Source organism: Mixia osmundae (genome assembly GCF_000708205.1).
Source record: "Mixia osmundae IAM 14324 unplaced genomic scaffold scaffold_15, whole genome shotgun sequence".
Lineage (NCBI taxonomy): Eukaryota > Fungi > Basidiomycota > Mixiomycetes > Mixiales > Mixiaceae > Mixia > Mixia osmundae.
The window spans coordinates 104900-122859 of record NW_014575549.1 but is presented as its reverse complement, the minus strand read 5'-3'; the positions used below and the strand labels follow the sequence as shown (position 1 = coordinate 122859).

The 17960-nt window shown below is 56.1% G+C and overlaps 6 protein-coding genes across 6 annotated transcripts; 3 read left to right on the top strand and 3 right to left on the bottom strand.

The window, feature by feature from the left end:
- Window positions 1-401: 401 nt before the first annotated feature.
- L969DRAFT_613205 (uncharacterized protein) lies at window positions 402-5897 on the bottom strand (the record flags this gene model as incomplete). Its single annotated transcript, XM_014709449.1, has 14 exons — window positions 5401-5897; window positions 4920-5343; window positions 4570-4862; window positions 4424-4514; window positions 3853-4374; window positions 3553-3800; window positions 3437-3502; window positions 3319-3384; window positions 3076-3266; window positions 2503-2984; window positions 2282-2454; window positions 1961-2232; window positions 1502-1909; window positions 402-1452 (listed from the first exon to the last, which is right to left on the bottom strand). Exons 1-14 carry the CDS (start codon window positions 5776-5778, stop codon window positions 402-404), a joined length of 4665 nt encoding a protein of 1554 aa, XP_014564935.1. The 5' UTR covers window positions 5779-5897.
- Window positions 5898-6037: 140 nt separating this feature from the next.
- Window positions 6038-7457, top strand: L969DRAFT_55179 (uncharacterized protein; the record flags this gene model as incomplete). Its single annotated transcript, XM_014709448.1, has 2 exons — window positions 6038-6825; window positions 6872-7457. 2 exons carry the CDS (start codon window positions 6038-6040, stop codon window positions 7455-7457), a joined length of 1374 nt encoding a protein of 457 aa, XP_014564934.1.
- L969DRAFT_91016 (uncharacterized protein) lies at window positions 7232-8118 on the bottom strand. The gene is made up of 2 exons (XM_014709447.1): window positions 7823-8118; window positions 7232-7765 (listed from the first exon to the last, which is right to left on the bottom strand). The coding sequence occupies exons 1-2, from the start codon at window positions 8095-8097 to the stop codon at window positions 7477-7479; spliced, it is 564 nt and encodes a 187-aa protein (XP_014564933.1). The 5' UTR covers window positions 8098-8118; the 3' UTR covers window positions 7232-7476.
- Window positions 8119-8169: 51 nt separating this feature from the next.
- Window positions 8170-9726, top strand: L969DRAFT_97379 (uncharacterized protein; the record flags this gene model as incomplete). The annotated part of the gene is made up of 1 exon (XM_014709446.1): window positions 8170-9726. The coding sequence occupies one exon, from the start codon at window positions 8170-8172 to the stop codon at window positions 9724-9726; it is 1557 nt and encodes a 518-aa protein (XP_014564932.1).
- Window positions 9727-9750: 24 nt separating this feature from the next.
- Window positions 9751-15904, bottom strand: L969DRAFT_20384 (uncharacterized protein; the record flags this gene model as incomplete). Its single annotated transcript, XM_014709381.1, has 8 exons — window positions 9751-10356; window positions 10404-10503; window positions 10555-11645; window positions 11692-12881; window positions 12936-15244; window positions 15299-15675; window positions 15729-15770; window positions 15836-15904. 8 exons carry the CDS (start codon window positions 15902-15904, stop codon window positions 9751-9753), a joined length of 5784 nt encoding a protein of 1927 aa, XP_014564867.1.
- L969DRAFT_106016 (uncharacterized protein) lies at window positions 15581-17855 on the top strand. The gene is made up of 10 exons (XM_014709445.1): window positions 15581-15677; window positions 15731-15770; window positions 15836-16373; window positions 16430-16782; window positions 16833-17030; window positions 17085-17251; window positions 17308-17469; window positions 17526-17587; window positions 17637-17713; window positions 17766-17855. The coding sequence occupies exons 3-10, from the start codon at window positions 16015-16017 to the stop codon at window positions 17768-17770; spliced, it is 1383 nt and encodes a 460-aa protein (XP_014564931.1). The 5' UTR covers window positions 15581-15677; window positions 15731-15770; window positions 15836-16014; the 3' UTR covers window positions 17771-17855.
- The last annotated feature ends 105 nt before the right edge of the window (window positions 17856-17960 follow it).

The following is a 17960-nucleotide window of genomic DNA, read 5'->3' as shown; positions in this document are numbered from 1 at the left end:
ACTCGCACTCGCACTCGTCACGTCTGCGCCACGCCTTTCATGCCACCCTCGGACTGGGCGAGACTCTCAGCCTTCAGCATCCGGCAAGCCTGCGGGCGCTCGGGCATGACCAATTGCATGTAGCTGAGTTGCAACTCGTCGGAAGTATCCCCGCCTAGGCGCAAGCCGATGATTGGCCAGGTGCTCGAGGCACTGCATTCACCGATATTGACGCTGGCGGCACTCGACTCGGATCATCTCGACCCAACATCGGCATCGACTTGATCGCAACTGGACCGCTCCAGATCATCACGCGGAGCTAAGCATGCGATAGCACCAATATGATTGCAATCTCCTATTTTGACTGCCCATGCGAGCTGTGACATTTGCGCACTATTTGTTGCATTGAGATGATCACAGACCTATGTAGATTGAAGCGACCTGACTGTATAGATCCGCACGATGCCATCCTCTGAGCAGCTTGCAAGACGAGTGCCTTCGAGTGAGAATGCTAGCATGCTGATGGGCCCGGCAGCAGTGCCTTCCTTCAACTGCAGTGTTTGACTTCCGCGGTCAAAGAAGTGACAGCTGCCGTCTTCGCAGCCGATCGCCAAGGCGAAGCTTATGGCATTTGGCCAGACCGCGATTGCGCATGGCGCTTGAGCAAGTCTGATACTTTCAACCAATTGAGCGGTCTCTGATGACCATATCTTGACTGTCTTGTCACGCGAAGCTGTTGCGAACAATGTGCCATCCTTGCTCCAGACGCAAGCGCGAACGATTCGCGTGTGAGTGGTGCCGACCGCCTGAAGCGAAAACTGGCCTTTGTCATTCTTCTGGTAGAGCCGCCAGGTTCGGTCTCGCGATGTGGTGACCAGCTTGGTGTCGTCAGGACTAAAGGCCATGTCGAGTATGGTGAGCTCATGCCCGTCTAGCACTGGCTCGACGCTGGCCCACGTAGACGTATCATATAGCCTGACGCCCGCATGCTTTGCGCTGTTGGCCTTGCATGCAGTCGCGAGTAATCTGCCATCGTGGGACAGAGCCGTCGTGGCAATCTCATATCCGTGACCGTAGACTTTCTCAATCTCTGGCCATAGTGTCGTGGTGAGCAGGTCTTCTTCCAGCGGCGGCGCATCACGCAAGACGGGCTCAACGACATCGTCTGTGCTCGCCTTGTTCGATAAACCCAAAGGTGGCAATGTTACGCCCTTTTGTCTGGCTTGGGTTGGCCCTGAGAAGCTTTGTACGGTGCCGAGCTTTCGCATCGAATCGAGAAACGGCTGAGGCGCATCGAAGACTCGAACGACTTTCTCATCGGATCCGCTGAGGAAAGACAAGCCCGATAGCATATTGAGCGTCAAGATGGCATGGCCATGGACTTGTGGGCGCGCCAGTTCGTGCCAGGTCTCTATTGCGGCTCCGTCGACATTGCGCCGCCATGGACCATGCAAACGCGTTGTATGGTCAAGACTACATATCAATATGAGCAACGAGACTCATTGTCACAGCGACGGCTAACCTTGTGGTAAGCAAGAATTGACCTTGAGGCTCCCAAGCAAGCGAAGTGATCGCTCTGAAATGACCTGACACACCTACGCCGGATTGCCATGACTGTTCGGCTGACGTTTGCCTCCGCCATACGTGAAAGCTGCCAGTCCATCCATGAGCCAGGACCGCAAGACCGTCTGCGGACCACAAGGCGCCGAAGAAGCCGAGGTTGGTGCCTGACATCTCGCCAAACCGCGTGACGTTTGTCCAGAGCGATGACCTCTGATCGAAGCGCCAGAGAATCATAGAGCGATCTGCAGAAGCCGACAGCAGCTCGGGCAGCTGTCCATAGCTTGCTGCAGCGACATGACTGAAGTGTAGCCCGATGACCCAGTCCTCATGCGCGAACAGGACGGCTTCTGACGTGCACGTAAAGCGACTGCTCAGAATTCAGCATGATGAAGAGTAACTACGGCAGTAGCGACTGTACCTTCCGCTCTCTGCGACGTGCAGGAGACGCGATTTCATTGACAACCTTTGCTGACCGTCCTCTTCATCCAAATCTGCGTCATCGAGCAAGCTTGTCTTGACCGTCTGCATTCGTGCAGGCGAGATCTTCCATATGCGGATGTAGTGATCTTGCGAACCCGAGGCAAGCAAGACGTCTCCAGGACGCACGTCGCCGGCTGAGGTGGTGGCAACTGTGGTGCATAGGCAGCGCGTCCAATCCTTGTGACCTTCTAGCTTTGTACTAGGCACAAACTGCCCCGGAGCATCAGCGTGCGTGATGGCTGAGTGGTCAGCGTCTTGCCTGAGCCCCTTGCGTCATAGGTCGCGTCAAGAGATGAATGCGATTATCCGTGCAAGCGAGCGCAAGCAACAGTCCTGCGCCATTTGGTAGTGTGCCGATGACCGCAGACAATGCCAAGTTGTCGCCCAGCTTGATCTCCTGCACTAGCTCGTGCGCAAGTCTCTCGCCCTTCTCTGCTTTCTATTCAGCTTCAAACATCGTACTGAAAGCTGATGACGCACTGAGGGTGAACGACAGCACAGAAGCTGAGCCGTCAGAGTGCGCAGCAAGAGCGAGCCAGATATCATCCGACAGCATCAAGCTTGCCAATGTACACACACTTGAGCCACGCGAAGGCAGCACGGGGAAGGCTGTCCATCCGTTGCTCGTGCTCGCCTCTGCCTTCGAAGGCTGTTGCCAAACGAGCAGCGCACCTGAAGCATCCCCGGAGAGCCATCCGTCACCGAGCGAGCAGACCTGGGTCACTTCTGCATTGTGGCCGAGCAGAGCATGATGAACGCCGGCATGATGCTCGTCCTGAGCGTTCCAGAGCGCGAGGAGCTTGCCAGACCCGAATGCTACTTCGCCTGACGCATTGATCTCGGCTGCTCCCGAAAATCGGTTGCATGCTGCAGCGATGTAGGTCGGCCGCAGCTCAAGCATAGGTGGCGTTAGATGGACGACAAGAGGGACGACCGCAAAGGCAAAATGCCAATTTCTCGAGCTGATCAAAGAGCGAGTGCCCCCCTGCTGCTGTCGCGCCCCCCCCCTAACTTTACAGACAACAGAGGCTTGAGAGAGTCTACACGTGTCACGTCTTGCGGTAGAACTTGTTGTGATCGATGCGGATAGCAAGCAAGCGCAGCTCGCTGTCCGGCTGGGCTTGCAAGCTCGCCACGAGGCCAGACACAGCGTTGCTGAACACGAGGCAGTACCGGTCGAGTCGACGCCGGTAAGTCGCCAGATCACCCTCTGATGGTCGTTGGACGGGCAGTGTCGCAACGCCCTGCATGTATGTAATCAGCAGCAAGCAACGAAACGCGATGAAGACTGCGCACTCGAGCATGATCGCCCTGGCTGACTTCCCAATTTGCCTCCCTCATTGCCCATTCGCATAATGCCTCCTGTATACAGTCAATCAGGACGACCAATGATGCTCAACGAGGAAGAGCGTACGGCATTGTCCCTCCAAGCCAAGATCGGAAGGAATGAGTCTTCGACCATCTTGAGCAGTGCGTTGGGCTAGACGCGCGAAATCAGCATGGCACAGCTTGACGGGCGAGAAAGCCTACGTTGGGCGCTAGCTTGCTCGTCGGTCGCTGTGTGACTTGCAAGAGTGCCTTGTTGTACAGACGGTCAAGATAGGTCTGGTGTGCAGCAACGAGCGAGTCGAGGTCGCCCTCTTGTCGGTGTACAAACTCGGTCAGTTGCTGCCAAGAGCACTCGACAACCTCGAGGTGGTTGTAGTACTGCAGCTGGCGAATGTAGTGAATCATCTCTGCTACCGCTAACCTTGCCTTGTGAAAGTCGTTACGTAGCTCTGCATGCACGACGAGTCAGTATGTGGCCAGTGCGAGGAGCAAAGAACTGACGAGTGACCCGCGAGAGGGCTTTCGCATTGCTAACGAGCTTCGTCCATATCATGTTCGTACTGTACTCGACCCGCTTGATCTTCCAAAAGTGGGTAAAGATGCGCGTGTACTGCTGCATCACGCCAGGACTGAGGATTGTATCGATGGGTGGGCTAACGCGATACTTGAGCACAAACGCATTCCAGCCGATAACGGATCGCGTCGTATCTACCATATCTACATCTAACCTCTTGAGCGTCTCTGGCGAATCGTTGACCGCTGTTGAGCCCTGCAGAGCAGCTTCGAGCGTTGCCGTCAAAGTATGTCGATATAGAGATCCGGCAGCCTTATCGAGACTCGCGCCGAGCGATTCCATCAGAAGCTCGACAAAGTCGCCTCTGCCCAACAAGATGTAGTTCTTGAGAGCGCGAAGATGGTCGGGCAAACGGAACCGCTCGCAAAAGATGGTGAAGAGCCGCCGACTGGCTGACTCGTATGCAGTCGCGACTTGCGCGTCTAGCCTCGACAGATTGGCGTAGGTAACTGCATACATGCTATCAGCTCGGTAGCATGTCCGCAATAAGTCCCTCACTTTCGTCGCCTGCCTGAGGCGCAGGCAGAAGCGCGTCATCGTCCGTACAGCTAAGACGCAGGAAGAAGAGAGATTTGCCCGTCGAGAAGATCTGGCGAGCGATTCATGTCAACGGTGTGGCAGCCCTTTGGTATAGATGGACGCACCTTGCGCGCCAAGTCGATTGTCATGAAGCTTGGCACGCGATCCTCTCGAAAGACGAGCCGTGCTGTCGAGCTCTGACCGCGATGAGCCTTCTCAGTTGGCTGAATACCGAGCTGCTGGATGAAGAATTCGCCGAAGGGGTCAGATAAGATGCCGCTGTAGATCCACTTCTGCAGCATCCGAAAGAACGGCCTGGTGACATCTGCGAGAAAGGTGGCAGCAAAGTTGGCGATAAACGGGTCACCGCCCGTCGTATAGCTCTGTATGAATGTCAAAAGATCGCTGCCTCGCTTCTCTGCTCGAATGTAAGAGGAGTGAGCCTGATATCCCGCGCATGAAGCGCGTGACCCGCCTTGCGCTGCATCAATAAAGAGCTTCATGAGCCGCGTCTTGAGGACCAGAGAATCCGTGCGAGCCAAGAGGCCTTTCAGCGTCACGACATCGCTGGTCTCCGATCGTACGTCAGGCGGATCGGTAGGGGCCGAGAATTCAAAGAGGGGCGAATCGACGTTGGCATTGATCTGAGCTTCGAGAGCGGCAATATTGCTTTGATATTGGCCAATGTGGGCTTGTAAGGCATGACAGAGACCTTGCTCGATCAGACCGCCCGGTCGGCTCTCTGTTCGGCTGTGCTCGGCTTCGAGACCAGTCGCATCATTCTGGAATCTCTCTGTTCGCTCTTGAGACTCTGCCAGCGCTTTCGTGATGGACCGATAGAGATAGCCTAGCTCTGCCAGTCTGTGCAGTACAGCAGCGTTGGGTGCTGAGATCTTCCGCTGCAGTTCCGTGCCTTCTCAGTCACGTGCACCAGGGCAGACCATGCATGAACTGACATCCTTGTGCGAGACGAAAGTGATGCCTCCGTCAAGCGGCAGCTCGGTATCGCTCAAGCCGTCATCGTCATCGTCTCCAAGACCTCCGTATCCACCAATGCCATCTTTGTGGCCCGAGAATGGTCGTCCAGGCCTCTTGCCAGCCTTGCTGGGCAGGGTAGAGTCGTCAAACTTGACATGAACCGTGTCTGCCCCTTGGAGCGTGAAGACGACTTCTCTGAGCAGCTCATCCTGTTCTATGAGCTTGCGAGACTGCCTGTACTGCCGAGCTCGGCTCGCCAGCGTGGCCATGGCCCACGTGTACGTAGACGGCGTGTGTATCTGCTGGCTTTGCTGGCCTGCGCGCGCGCGACGCGACGACGACGACGACAACGACATGCTGATAGCGAATGGTTGCTAGACGGCCATTGAACCAAGCAGTGCCCCTCTCAGCAACACACCGGACCTTCCTTTGTCATGTCATCGATCTCACCGAGCGCACGCCACAAGCAGCGGCAACCGACGAGGAGATGCCTTCGGCGCGTACGACCTCTTCGCCTGCCCGTCTCGACCATGTAGCCTCGCTATCATCGGCCAGACAGAGATGCAGACTGCTCAATCAGATTGTCTCAATGGCATCATGGGCCTCCAATGCGCCATGACGGCCGAGCTTCCAATCGCTGGCTTGTTCGGCGTGCAGCAAGCCTTTGGGGCGCTCGCTCTCTTGTCCCTCGTCGTCATACTCCGTCAAGCTCACAATGCTCAGCCAGTACACGCGCAGGACAGCGGGAGCAGTGCAATAGATCGTTCGAGCCAAGATGCGCTACGCAAGCTCATCTATGTACGCGCCGTGGGCTCACTAGGTCTATGCCTTTTCGTGTGGCTTGCCGGTATGCTAGACGGTCTCGTCAGAATGGGCGCTGTGCCCTCCACGAACCGTATCAGTACTGATGTAGCATCGAGCATACTTGGTCCACTTGCGCTGCTGGCCTATGCAATGTCAGCTGGCGCAACGACCGAACTGGCAACGAGACCACCCATGCTGATGCTCAGACGTATCATCTTCCTGTCGCTCGTCCTGTGCCTCTGTGTCTGTCTCATCGCTGCTCAGGTCTGTAGCATCGCTCTAGTGCACTATCACACCAATCAAGATCGTCTCCTGGCCTGGTACAGCAACCCGGCTGCACACAAAGCGTTATCGAATTTGACGAGCGTGCTACTCTTGCTGCTTTGTGCACTCACAGCTGCCGTCGTTGCATTGGTGCGGGGTCGAATCGACCTGGACTGCACGATCAGCTATCATTTCGATCTCATCGCGCTCGGCACGCTCATGACAGCCACAGCGGCTGCTCTGAGCCTATTGAAGCCTACCTTTGCCATCATTCTGACGCTTCGTCTGATGTGGCTCGGCTCAGCATCTGCCGCCATTGCAGATTGCATCTACCTGTACGTCGCGCATACATCGCAGCGTTGCTCTGCTGATGAGCCTCAGGTCGTCCCTGATCAAGAAGGACGCGCTCGTTGTGCTGCCATTGCACGATCCGTTCGCGTCGGACACTGTGACGTACCGAGAAGCGACGATGAGCCCTGTCGAGCCGGTATCGATCCGCAATAGCTTGCTCAGACAGAAACTCGCATCGCTCTATCTCGAAGCCTCGCAAACAGCCATTCAGGCCGCTCGTGACAGCCTCTCCGCGACGCCGCCCTCTCTCCTCGGACGCCTATCAATCGATCAGAGCTCCTTCGCGGATCTCTTCGCAAGGGGACCCTCGCCTGCCGTGCAGCGGTTCTCGGGCTACAGCATCGGTCTCGTTACGCGCAGGCAGTCCGCTCAAGCTCCTCAGCTGACACAAGAGTCAGACCACAGATCGCGCCAAGTAGCCAGATCAAGCGGCGCTTCGGCTGATATGCTAGGCTCGCCCCAAAGCGATCAAATCCAGCAGGCCATCGACTTTTGCACAAGCTGGTCAGTAGCAAAGACAGAAAAGCCATCGCACTGTCCCAGCTTCACGTCTACGATAAGCGCAGCCGCGATCGAGAGTCCAGCCGAGAGCGACATAACAGGCAGAGCTGTCTAGGATCCAAAATGCATGCAGATCACCGTTCTACTCTTACTTCTCGCTGCTGTATCCGTCCTTTGCCATTGCCTGACTCGTAGCGTTTGCGCAACTTCTCTTGTCGCTTGCTGCTCGTCTGAGCAGGGCCGTCCTGCTCGGCTGCAGGCGTACTCGCGCTCGACAGATATTGTAACAGTCGCGGTAGGACGAAGCTACCAAGCCTGTACGTGACGTAGGCGGGTATGAGCAAGTAGAGATACCAGATCTTGCTCGTGAGTAGCGCTCCGATGTGCACTGCCCATGTGACCCAGATGATATCGAACATGTACCTGCGTACATTTGTCAGCTCTTTCTCGTCATCACGAGCGCGTCAGAGATGGACTGACGCTGTGAGACCCGCTTGACCCAGGTCTTCACCCGGAGAGATGAGTGTCCCGGCAGCGCTGTATCTAGGCGTGCCCATGCCGGCCAATTGACGCCAGAGAAAGAGTGCTATCCCTGAAGTAATGGCATAACGAAAGAGTGACCACGCAGAGCGTGTCGAGGGCCGCAGCAGTAGCGTCACGATGATGACGCCATTCGATACCAGCGTGCCAATCTGCAGATTTCGCACTGCCTGTTGGTTCTCACTGCCCACCCGCTTGCTTGCGCCCCTTGCCATGCTCTGTCGGCTTCTCTCTGGAGGTGGCAAAAGTCGCGACGAGACGACGATCGCTGCCAGCACGACGACCGAATGTCGGAGCTCTTCTTCGTCGGCGACAGCATACGACATGGCGAGACCATAGACGGCAGGGTCCTCCTATCAGGAAAGCTCAATACCGAGGAGCGACGGGGAAAGATAGCCACTCGATTTGGCTATGCAGCCAGTGCCGATGGCAACGAGATTGTCTTTCCTACGCTCGAATCCTGGCGCAGATTGAGTGATGACTTGGCCGACAATGTTGTACGCTATCTCCAGCTCAGACCAGGGAGAGACGGCCTCAAGATCATCGAGGAATATCTGTCCAATACCCCGATCGAGCAACGACATCCCGACGTGACTGCATTCTGGGCTGCAGTGGCGAGAGAGCCACCGCAGGACATCAGTGCACTTCCCGAGCATCAAAAGCATATAGACGCAGATTATAGACCTTCTCTCGACGCTTCACGCCAACCCGAGCCAACATTATCAGCCGGGCAAGCTGTCTTTTGGCGCTACTCGGCGCCCCTCTTTTCGAGCTTCCTCCACTTCAGCCTAGCCGCAGGCTTCTCATCAGATAGACTCGTCGGCGTACTACAGCAGACTGGCTATCTCACCCATCACAACCGTGACGCTTGCTTTCGTCGATTGCTAGAGACGACGCAATTCATACTCGACGCGATGCTCGACATGCGTCCCGCAAGCTCAGACGGCACTTTTCCTGGTGGACAAGGCTGGCGAAGCTCTGTCAAGGTGCGCTTGCTCCATGCGCAGGTACGCGTCAAGATTCTCAGCGGACTAGGCAAAGCCACGACATACGATCGCGAGGCGGACGGGATCCCCATCAACCAAGAGGATCTCTGCGCCACGCTCGGCAGCTTTGCAATAGCTCCTCTATGGGTCTGCCGCAAACATGGCATGTCCCTCACACCAGCAGAGGAGCTCGCCTATTTGGCTGCTTGGCGACACATCGGTTTCTATCTCGGCATCGATCAGGATAAGCTATCCAGACATTTCTCCTCGCTTAATTCGGCCGAGAAGGCTTTCGCGTCAATGTCTTTCCATCTCTTCACCGAGCCCGCCGCTTCGCGCTCGCTCGAGACCAACAGCACCTACAAGATCCTCTCGGCAGTATCTAATCGTGCGCCAGATTACAAGCCTGTCGAGTATAATTGTGAGATCTCGCGCACACAGATAGGACACGAACTAGCAGACACGCTTGGTCTGCCTCGAGGGGATTGGAAGTGTAAGCTCGCTGCCAGGTACGACCGCTTCTCGATGCGCATCTTCATCCAATTCGGTCGCTACTGGAGACCTGGCTGGGATGCAGAGCGCGTCTCGCTCTTCAGGCTTGTCATTCAGTGTATCGTCGCATGGCAGCTTGGCTCTCGTCGTACCCATTTTGCGATGCGCGATCCGTCCAATTACGAGAAGGAACTTACAGATACCGATGGCTCAGAGCCGACTGAAGTCGTCTTGGGCGCGGAAGCTGGCCGCAGCATCAAATCGCGCTTCAAGTGGCTGGTAGCAGAGATGGCAGGCGTATTTGTAGGCATCGGCCTCCTCGGAGGCTTCACGTGTTATCGACTCTACACTTTTGCAACATTGTAAGTTTTGTTGACAACATTCATGCATCTAGTCTACGTCCCGACTCAAACGCTCTTGTTCGCGTCTGTCTGCCAGATTCGACATCGCCCGTGCGATGTACTTCTGGAAATGAGGCTGGGTCTTGTCGAGGAACTCCTGAGCAGCCCCGCCCGGATGAGACTGCTTGAAGTCGTACAACTCCGCGATTCCTGCTGCATGAGTGTCGGCTGCGCCAATGCGGTCAAAGATACGCTTGAGCTCTTGCCGCTCAGCTTCGAGATGAGGATCTACTTGAGCCTTCTCGCTGCTTGCTTGACCGACGACGCCATTCGCAACAGGGAGCGGTTGCGTCAAGAGCTTTGCGGCCGTTGCTTGTCGGGTGAGATATTCGAGAACCGGCGAAGAGTCGGCATCTGGGATGCGTAGAGTCTGCTGGAACACAGATGTGCCAAGTACTCTTAGCGTAGTAGCGATGATAGTCTTGACCGCACGCTGTGGACCGTCAGCGAGTTTGACCCCGTCAGCTGCTCGCCTGCGCCACTCGTCTTGACCAATCGCGCTCATGAAGAGATGCACATCGAGCAGGAGCTGACTGACGTCAATTCTGCCTGCTTTGATGTCGTCTTCAAGCCCTTTAGTTATACGCCATGTGCACTGCAGCATTGTAAGGGGCGTATCAGGAATACAGCATTAGAACTCACCTTCATTGCGAGCTCCGCATACGCGGCACGTAACTCGAGTTCCACACCCTCGAGATCCCGCAAGGGCTGAGCAGCGTCTAGCAGAAGTGCGAGCAGCGCCCTGCACGTTTCGTGTCAGCATATGAGCAACGTCGCAGCTATCTGCGCTTACCCAAAACACACGGTACGTTCAGAACGCAACAAAACGCGGATAAGGAGCGTGTTTAACGTTTTATGCAGGCCAGCAATGGCGGTACCTGCAGCGACAGATGGCTCGGTCTCGAGCAGACGGCGAATGAGCTCTGCCATGATGCTTGTGAGTGTGCCAACTGTGAGAGCTTGAGCGAGTATAGCCTTGTCAAACATGCTGTTCAGCAATGTGAGCACGTATTTGGCGCCTTTCAATGTCAGTAGGGGCGATTCGTCAGACAAGTCTTCGAACACTTCGCGCAGAATGCGCGTCGACGAGGCAGCAACGACTTCGGCGTATGGCAGTACCTCGGCCGGTCGGTTGGCAGCAATCTGGGCTGCTGCCTTGAGCGCAGAGTTTCGAATCTGAGGATCTTGATTGAGCATGCAGTCAACACAAGTGTCCATGTCCGAGAGGTCGAGATCAGGCTGACGAGCCTGCTGGATAGTCTCCTGATAGCTTCCTGTCGCTGCGCGCTCTGTCTGGACCGACTGCCGTCGCTGCGGCGTCACAGCTCCGCTGTTGGGTAGAGAGCCCGATCCTGCGCGGCTGACGGACGGCATTCGATTCGAGGAGCCCGGCAACACTGATGCCTGCCTGATGCTTGCGGGCGTGCCATTGATGGCACGAGTAGGGTTGCGCGACGGCGTCGATGGAGCACTACTTGAGCTCTGTCCTCGCGAGACCAATCCCGTCGGAGTTCGCTTGAGCTTCTCTTCGAGTAAAGATAGGCTCTTGTCTGATAGCTTGCCTACATTGCTCCAGAGTGTATCGCCTAGCATTGGATATGCGATTGCAAGAACTGTGAGTGCCGCGGACCGCGTGGTAGAATCCTTGTCTTCGATCAGCACTGCGATGCGAGGAAGCGCGCGCGCAGGCTGGCAGACACTGATCCCGTTTCGCTGGAGGATATGTCCAACCTCCTCCAATGTCTCCGAGCGTACGCGCGAATTCTTGTTCTCGAGACCGTGCTCGAGCAATGTCGTGAATATCTTGCTGTTCGGATGTAGAGTGCATATCGACTTTATCACCGTATGCACTCGCTGGCGCGTTGTCTCTTTGCCGTCCCCGATCTGCACGCGTCTTTAGATCAATCGGAAGCATCTCGCGCGAGCTTACCTTGATGACGAGGCTGGGCATGAAAACAGAGACTTCATAGTCCGACAACGTTTGATCGCAAGCGGAGGTCATTGATAGCAAAGCATCGAATAGGTCGAAGCAGCGCAGAATGATGCTCGTACTCGTGCTGGCCAGCCGCAAGGTAATGTACTTGTAGAGGAGATCGGCATTCGCGAGGAAGGTAGCTCTGTCTCTTTGCATGATGTTCTCGGTTGGGACCAGCGGTCGGATAAGCAGGTCAAGGCCGAGCAAAGTATCGCGTTCCGAGTGATGATCTGCTCGAAAGAGCTTTTCATAGAGAGTTGGCTCGAGACAGCCCGCTAATGCTTGCTTTAGGGAATCGATCAAATCGGCTCTCGATGGACCATCGACGCCCCATTTCGCGAAGCCAACGTCGCGCGTCGCTCGAGCAAGCTTATCATCGGCATTGCCGCTCGCAAAGCAGGGCAAATCTGCTGCCGTTTCCTCATTGAAGCTCGACTGCGCGGGCGGCGCGAGACCCGAAGTCAGGCTGGCTCGGGGCGGTCTGGTCGACATCGACGCCGGCCGGGTTGACAAACCTGATCTAACAGGTCCAGGCGTTGGCGATCGCGGAGGACTTTTGACGACCGGGGAGATCTGCACCAATGCGGGCGGCGCTGCTACGAGGGGCTCAGCGTTCGCATTGCTGCTAGCTGCAGCTGCGTCGATCAGAGGCGCGAGCGTGGATCGTGTGGCAGGTTTCATCGACGTCGTCTGACTGTGCACGTAAGAAGGTCCCACGGCACTGACGACTGCAGGCAGCAGAGCCTGCGCGCTTTTGCGTACTTCTGGGGCGCGATCTTCACAGCATGCCAGGATGGGCGCCACGAGTGGCTTGAGATCGGCTTGTGCCGCTGCACTTCTGGGTTGCAACCAATCAAGGAGCTCCTTTCGCAATGACGGGTTAGGATTCTCGAAAGCTTTCGTGACTGCTGGCAGAAGTACGGCCAGGCCGCACGATTCTGACATCGCACTGAGTGCAGCCAAGCTGGCCTCGCTGACTTTCGCGTCAGCAGTCGCTGCGAGTACTGGTGGCGCGAATATCTTGCAATGCCGCTCGAATGGCTTTCCTACGGCGATAGCGAGCTTTGCCAGCAAACTCAGGGCAAGAAGCTGCACGACTCGATTACTATCGGATAAGCGCAGCTTGAGACCGGCAGGCAAGCCGCCTGTATATGTATACGCCGCGTCAGACCCAATAAAGATGAAAAATGGCAACGGACCCAGAGAAGGCTGTAGCCGGGGATTGTCATTTAGGAGCTGCTGCACAATCTCGAGCTGTTCTTTGCGGACTTTCCAATTAGCATCGTCAAGCTGCGCGAGAGCGCTAGCGGGAATGAGCTTATCAAGTGCAACTCTTGGTATTGCCTCGCTTTCCTCAGCATCCAGTTGTGCTAAACTCGGGGCTGCAGCTTTGCTTGGCCCTTGCGATTCGGCGCTGAAGCGGGTAGGCTCTGGTGGAGGCTGTTCTGCCACTTTGGCAAACTCGCTGTCAAGCGCGGCGAGTAGCGTGGCATTGAGATCTTCTAAGCGGCTACGTAGATCTGGTCCGACGTACAGGCGCAATGTGACCACAGCCTTCTGTGCGTTAGCGCGCACTGCTGCGTTTGCGCTCTTTAAACCCGTTTTGAGGTATTCAATAAGCTCTCGCAGCGAGATGCCGTCAATGCCGAAATCACGCAGGCTTTCATCGACCCATGCGAGAGCATCTGCTTGTGCTTTCGGCGCTTTGAGCTTGCCAAATGGTTCGTAAGCTTGTCCCAAGACATACTGCAGCGAAGTCTTCTCCGCATAAGTCGTCAAGAGGGCGCTCAAGGCTGCTTTATGCTTGGCTTCGCTGAGCTTCTCAGAGACGTGGGACACGGTCAGGGCGATACAAGCTTTGCTGAATGTCTCGCATACTGTCAAGCTCTGAAAGACCGCCAGCATCTTGGCCCAGACCTGGATATTGCTCTCCTTCCAGCCTGGCTTCTTGGATAATATGCGCACTACGGCTTCGGCTTCGAGGGTAGACTGCTCTTTTACCAGCTTTTCGAGTTCCGTGAGCGCTTCGACTCTGTCTTTCCACGCTGCGGATGAGAATCCGGCTACTGTCTGTTGCGGAAGATTGTCCTGGGCGTATGGTTCGACATCGTCAGCGCTGAACTTGAATCGCAATGGCTCGACAGGCTTCGCGGCGATGGCAGGCGCGCTCGACTTGCTAGCTGCTGGTCTCATAGCAGGCACTGCCTTGACCGCTGGGCGAATTGCAGTAGGTTGCGTCGGCCTGGCAACCGGGGCTGATCTGAAATCACCCGTGTTTGACTTTGCTGCAGGCGCAACGTTTTCCTTGTTCGCGAGTGTGCTCGTCGCTTTCGAAGGGGGCAGCGCGGCTCTTACAGGTTGGGCTCGAGCAGCTGGAGCTACTGCTGGAGCTGACTTGGCTCCGGTGCCTTTGTAGGCGATGACAGCTTCGTCATGAGCTGCTCTGACCTTTTTCTTCCTGATATCGTCGAGACCGTCGATCGTAGCTGCAAGGGGCCGTTCACCAACTAGCTTCAGCAGTATGCCGAGGGCTTCAGCCGCAGCTGCCCTCAATGGCTCGCAGCTGTCTTCCATGGCATTGACCAAAAGCGCCGCGAGAGTCTTCGTGTCGCCCGGTGATGGCAGCGACAGCGTCTTTGCGAGCGTCCTGCCGATGAGCCTTGCCGTTTGCTCCTTAACAGCGGGAACCTTGTGCTTGATGTATGTAGCCAGATCGGGCAAAAGCTCGAACAGGGGTGTTATGAGCGCGATAGCGTCGAGTGTAGACGTGACAGCATCGAGAATCGACTGCTTCTTCTCCTTGAGCTTCTCGAACAATGGGGGCATGACGATGGGTCTGTAGGGCGCAAAATCGCTTCTTAAGCCTGCTGCGAAAGCTTGTATGCACTGTGCAGAGAGTTGAAGGCACAGGTACTGGCTGTCGGACTTGATGCGGCCTGCGAGTAGGCGCATGACGGGACTATAGTCGAGTGGCTTTATGCGTACGACTTTTGCTGCCGCAAGGACGGGCTCGAGAGCTGCCTTACGTTCGTCCCATTTGACCGCAACGACTTGAGTCTCGAAGTTCTCGGGTATCTTTGCTAGCACATCTACAGGCTCGGCTGTTTCCCATTCATCGCTGTCTTCTTCTTCTTCAGCTGCAGCGACGATGGCCGGCGATGCGGCTCTCTCGTCTATGCTCCCCGCAAGACCAGTAAAGCCTTCTAAGGCTTGCTCGGCTGATCGTATCGTCCTTTGGCGCTGTTCTGCCCGTGTGAGGCGGGTGGCGCGCCCTGAGCCCTTTCCACTTCCCTCAGAGTCCATGGTAGCTAACAGCTCGCTCAGTTCTTTCGTTTGGATAGGCTTGAGAGACGACAGAGCAGCATCGAGACCAGTGCAACTGAAGCGATGCAGCTCTTGCACGAGGAGCGTACCCTCTGCCCTGACATTCTTGTCTGGATGCTCAAAGATGCTGGGCAGAAGGGCAAGAACAACTTTGGGAGCGAATATGCCCTTGACACCGAAGTACCTGCCGAACAGCATCAGCATGCACGTCACTCGAGCTGAGCTCACGCTGACGCACTTGACAATCTCTTTGAGCGCGGCAGCTGTCGCTGCAACAGTCTTGGGTTGCTTTGCTTTCAGTCCGGGCGTGAGATCCGCGATGACGCCGTCTGCGCCATCATCGACCTCAACGTATGCGAGCGCCAGTTCTATTGCTTTGAGCTTTGTGCCTGCACGAGCCGAGCCCAGGCATTTCTCGACGAGCGCGGTGACGACGGTTTCGCGGGAACGTGCAGTCGCTTGTGCGGGGCCATAGGTGAGATAGGCAAGTACACATTCGAGTGCGCGCTCTTGCGCTGCAGCATGAGCGTCACAGACTGCGCGCTTGATGAGACCAGCGTCGCGGTTGAAGATGTCAAAGACGGGATCATCGTCTGATGCTGAAAGCCTGAAACTCTGTGCGCTAGGAGCATAAGTGGGCGACCATGGTAGACAAAGCTCAGTCGGACCTTGGCGAGCGCTATATAGCCGTCTTGACGACCGCTCCACGCCTGACGCGCACAGGAACAACATGTCAGCACCATCTCGTCGCTTGTCGCTCTGCACCGAGTCTGACCTTGTGTGAGAGCTTGTCTTCGATGCTGAGCGAGTCATAGTTGGGCGCCTCCGGCTGTGGCCCGTCCATGGCATGAGACTGCCCGGTCCGCACTGGCGCTCGTTCGCGGAGTCGCGTGCCTTTTGATTTCCTGCCGAGCAAAGAGAGTGACGAAAGTTTTGGCGGCAGGGTCAAGCAAGATGGTCGAAGCCGGTGTCGTCGAGCTGGAAGCAGCCAACGGGCACGGCACAGAGCAAGTCAAGCTCAAGACAATGGCAGCAGAGCACCCTGCCGCAGAAGGCGAAGCTCCAAACGGCAATGGCCACCATGCCGAGGAGGACGATGACTCTGAAGGCGAGGGTGAAGAGGGTGCGAACGGCGGAGGCGAGGCAGAGAAGAAGAAGAAAAAGAAGAAGAAGCCCAAGAAGAAGAAGGCTGCCGTCTCGAAAGTGCCTCAGGCACCTGCGCTCGCTCAGTCTGAGCCTCCTCGAGTCGGCTTGACAAAGATGTTCCCCAACCAGCAATTCCCCATTGGCGAATGCCATGAGTATCTCAATGCGTCAGTCTGCTCGTCACACCCATCAAGCCGCTGCTGATGCTGGCTTGGACGATCAGCAATGCCTTCAGGACGACGTCAGAGGAGATGCGCGCAAAAGAGAAAGAGATCATGTCTGAGCCTTCAACGCATGCATTCAACTACAACGCCATTCGCAGAGCGGCAGAGGCACACCGTCAGGTACGCCAATACGTCCGCGCCAACGTCAAGCCCGGCATGACCATGACCGAAATCGCGCATATGGTCGAGGACGGCACACGAGCACTGATCGAAGAGAACGGCATGGAGAGCGGTATAGGCTTTCCGACCGGCCTCTCTCTGGACCACTGTGCTGCTCACTACACCCCCAATCCGGGCGACAAGACCGTATTGCAGGCCTCCAACGTCCTCAAGGTCGACTTTGGCATCCATGGTCTGTGCAGTCACTCGGTACAGGCGCGCTGAAGCTGATCGTGGATGTAGTCGCTGGCCGTATCGTCGATTCGGCTTTCACAATGACTTTTGAGCCGACGTACAACCGTCTGCTGGAAGCAGTCAAGGATGCCACCAATACTGGCGTACGCGAAGCCGGTATCGACGTCCGCACAAACGACATTGGCGCGGCAATTCAGGAAGTCATGGAGTCTTACGAGGTCGAGTTGAAAGGCAAGATGATTCCAGGTATGTTCGCTTTCTCGCGGATTCGGCAAAGCACGAGCTTAACCCGTTTGACAGTGAAAACGATCAGAAATCTGTCTGGGCATTCTATCAACCCTTATCAGATCCACGGCGGCAAGAACGTGCCCATCGTGAGAGGTCAGAGGGGCGACAAGATGGAAGAAGGAGACTACTTTGCCATCGAGACATTCGGCAGCACGGGCCGTGGAGAAGTCTTTGATGACGTGCGTGACTCGTAGACGACCGAGCAAGATGCCGGCTAACGCGATGGCTACCTCAGGGAGCATGTTCGCACTTTGCAAAGCAGGTTGACGCCAGGCATGTGCCGCTCAGGCTGCAATCCTCAAAGCATCTCCTCAACGTCATCAATTCGCATTTCGGCACTTTGCCCTTCTGCCGACGTTATCTCGAGCGTGCGGGCGAGGCGCATCATCTACTAGCTGTGCGTTCACAGAATCGGAGCGGCACACATAGATGCTAATGTATCGGTGCGAGCAGCTCAACGACCTCGTTAGCAAAGGTATCGTACAAGACTACCCACCTCTCAGTGACATCAAAGGGTATATCGGAACCTGCTCCTTTGGGACTACACAGCTGACGAAGAGACAGATGCATGACCGCGCAGTTCGAGCATACTATAATTTTACGACCTACCTGCAAAGAAGTCGTGTCGCGCGGCGATGACTGTGAGTGTCTCACCTTGCTATCGTCTGACGTGTCTGACATTGTGCGAGACAGACTGAGCTCGTCTGAGTCTTGTATGAGATGCATGTGGTGTACCATGTGCTGAAGGCGATGGTGCACTCGTAGACGAGAATCTGTGCCGTCAATGCGCCGTAGTAGATGCACGTGCTGCCGATTGGCGCTGAACGCGTGAACGAAGTGTCGCGCTTCGAAGCCTCGCAATCAGCTCATCTGACCATATCGCCACGC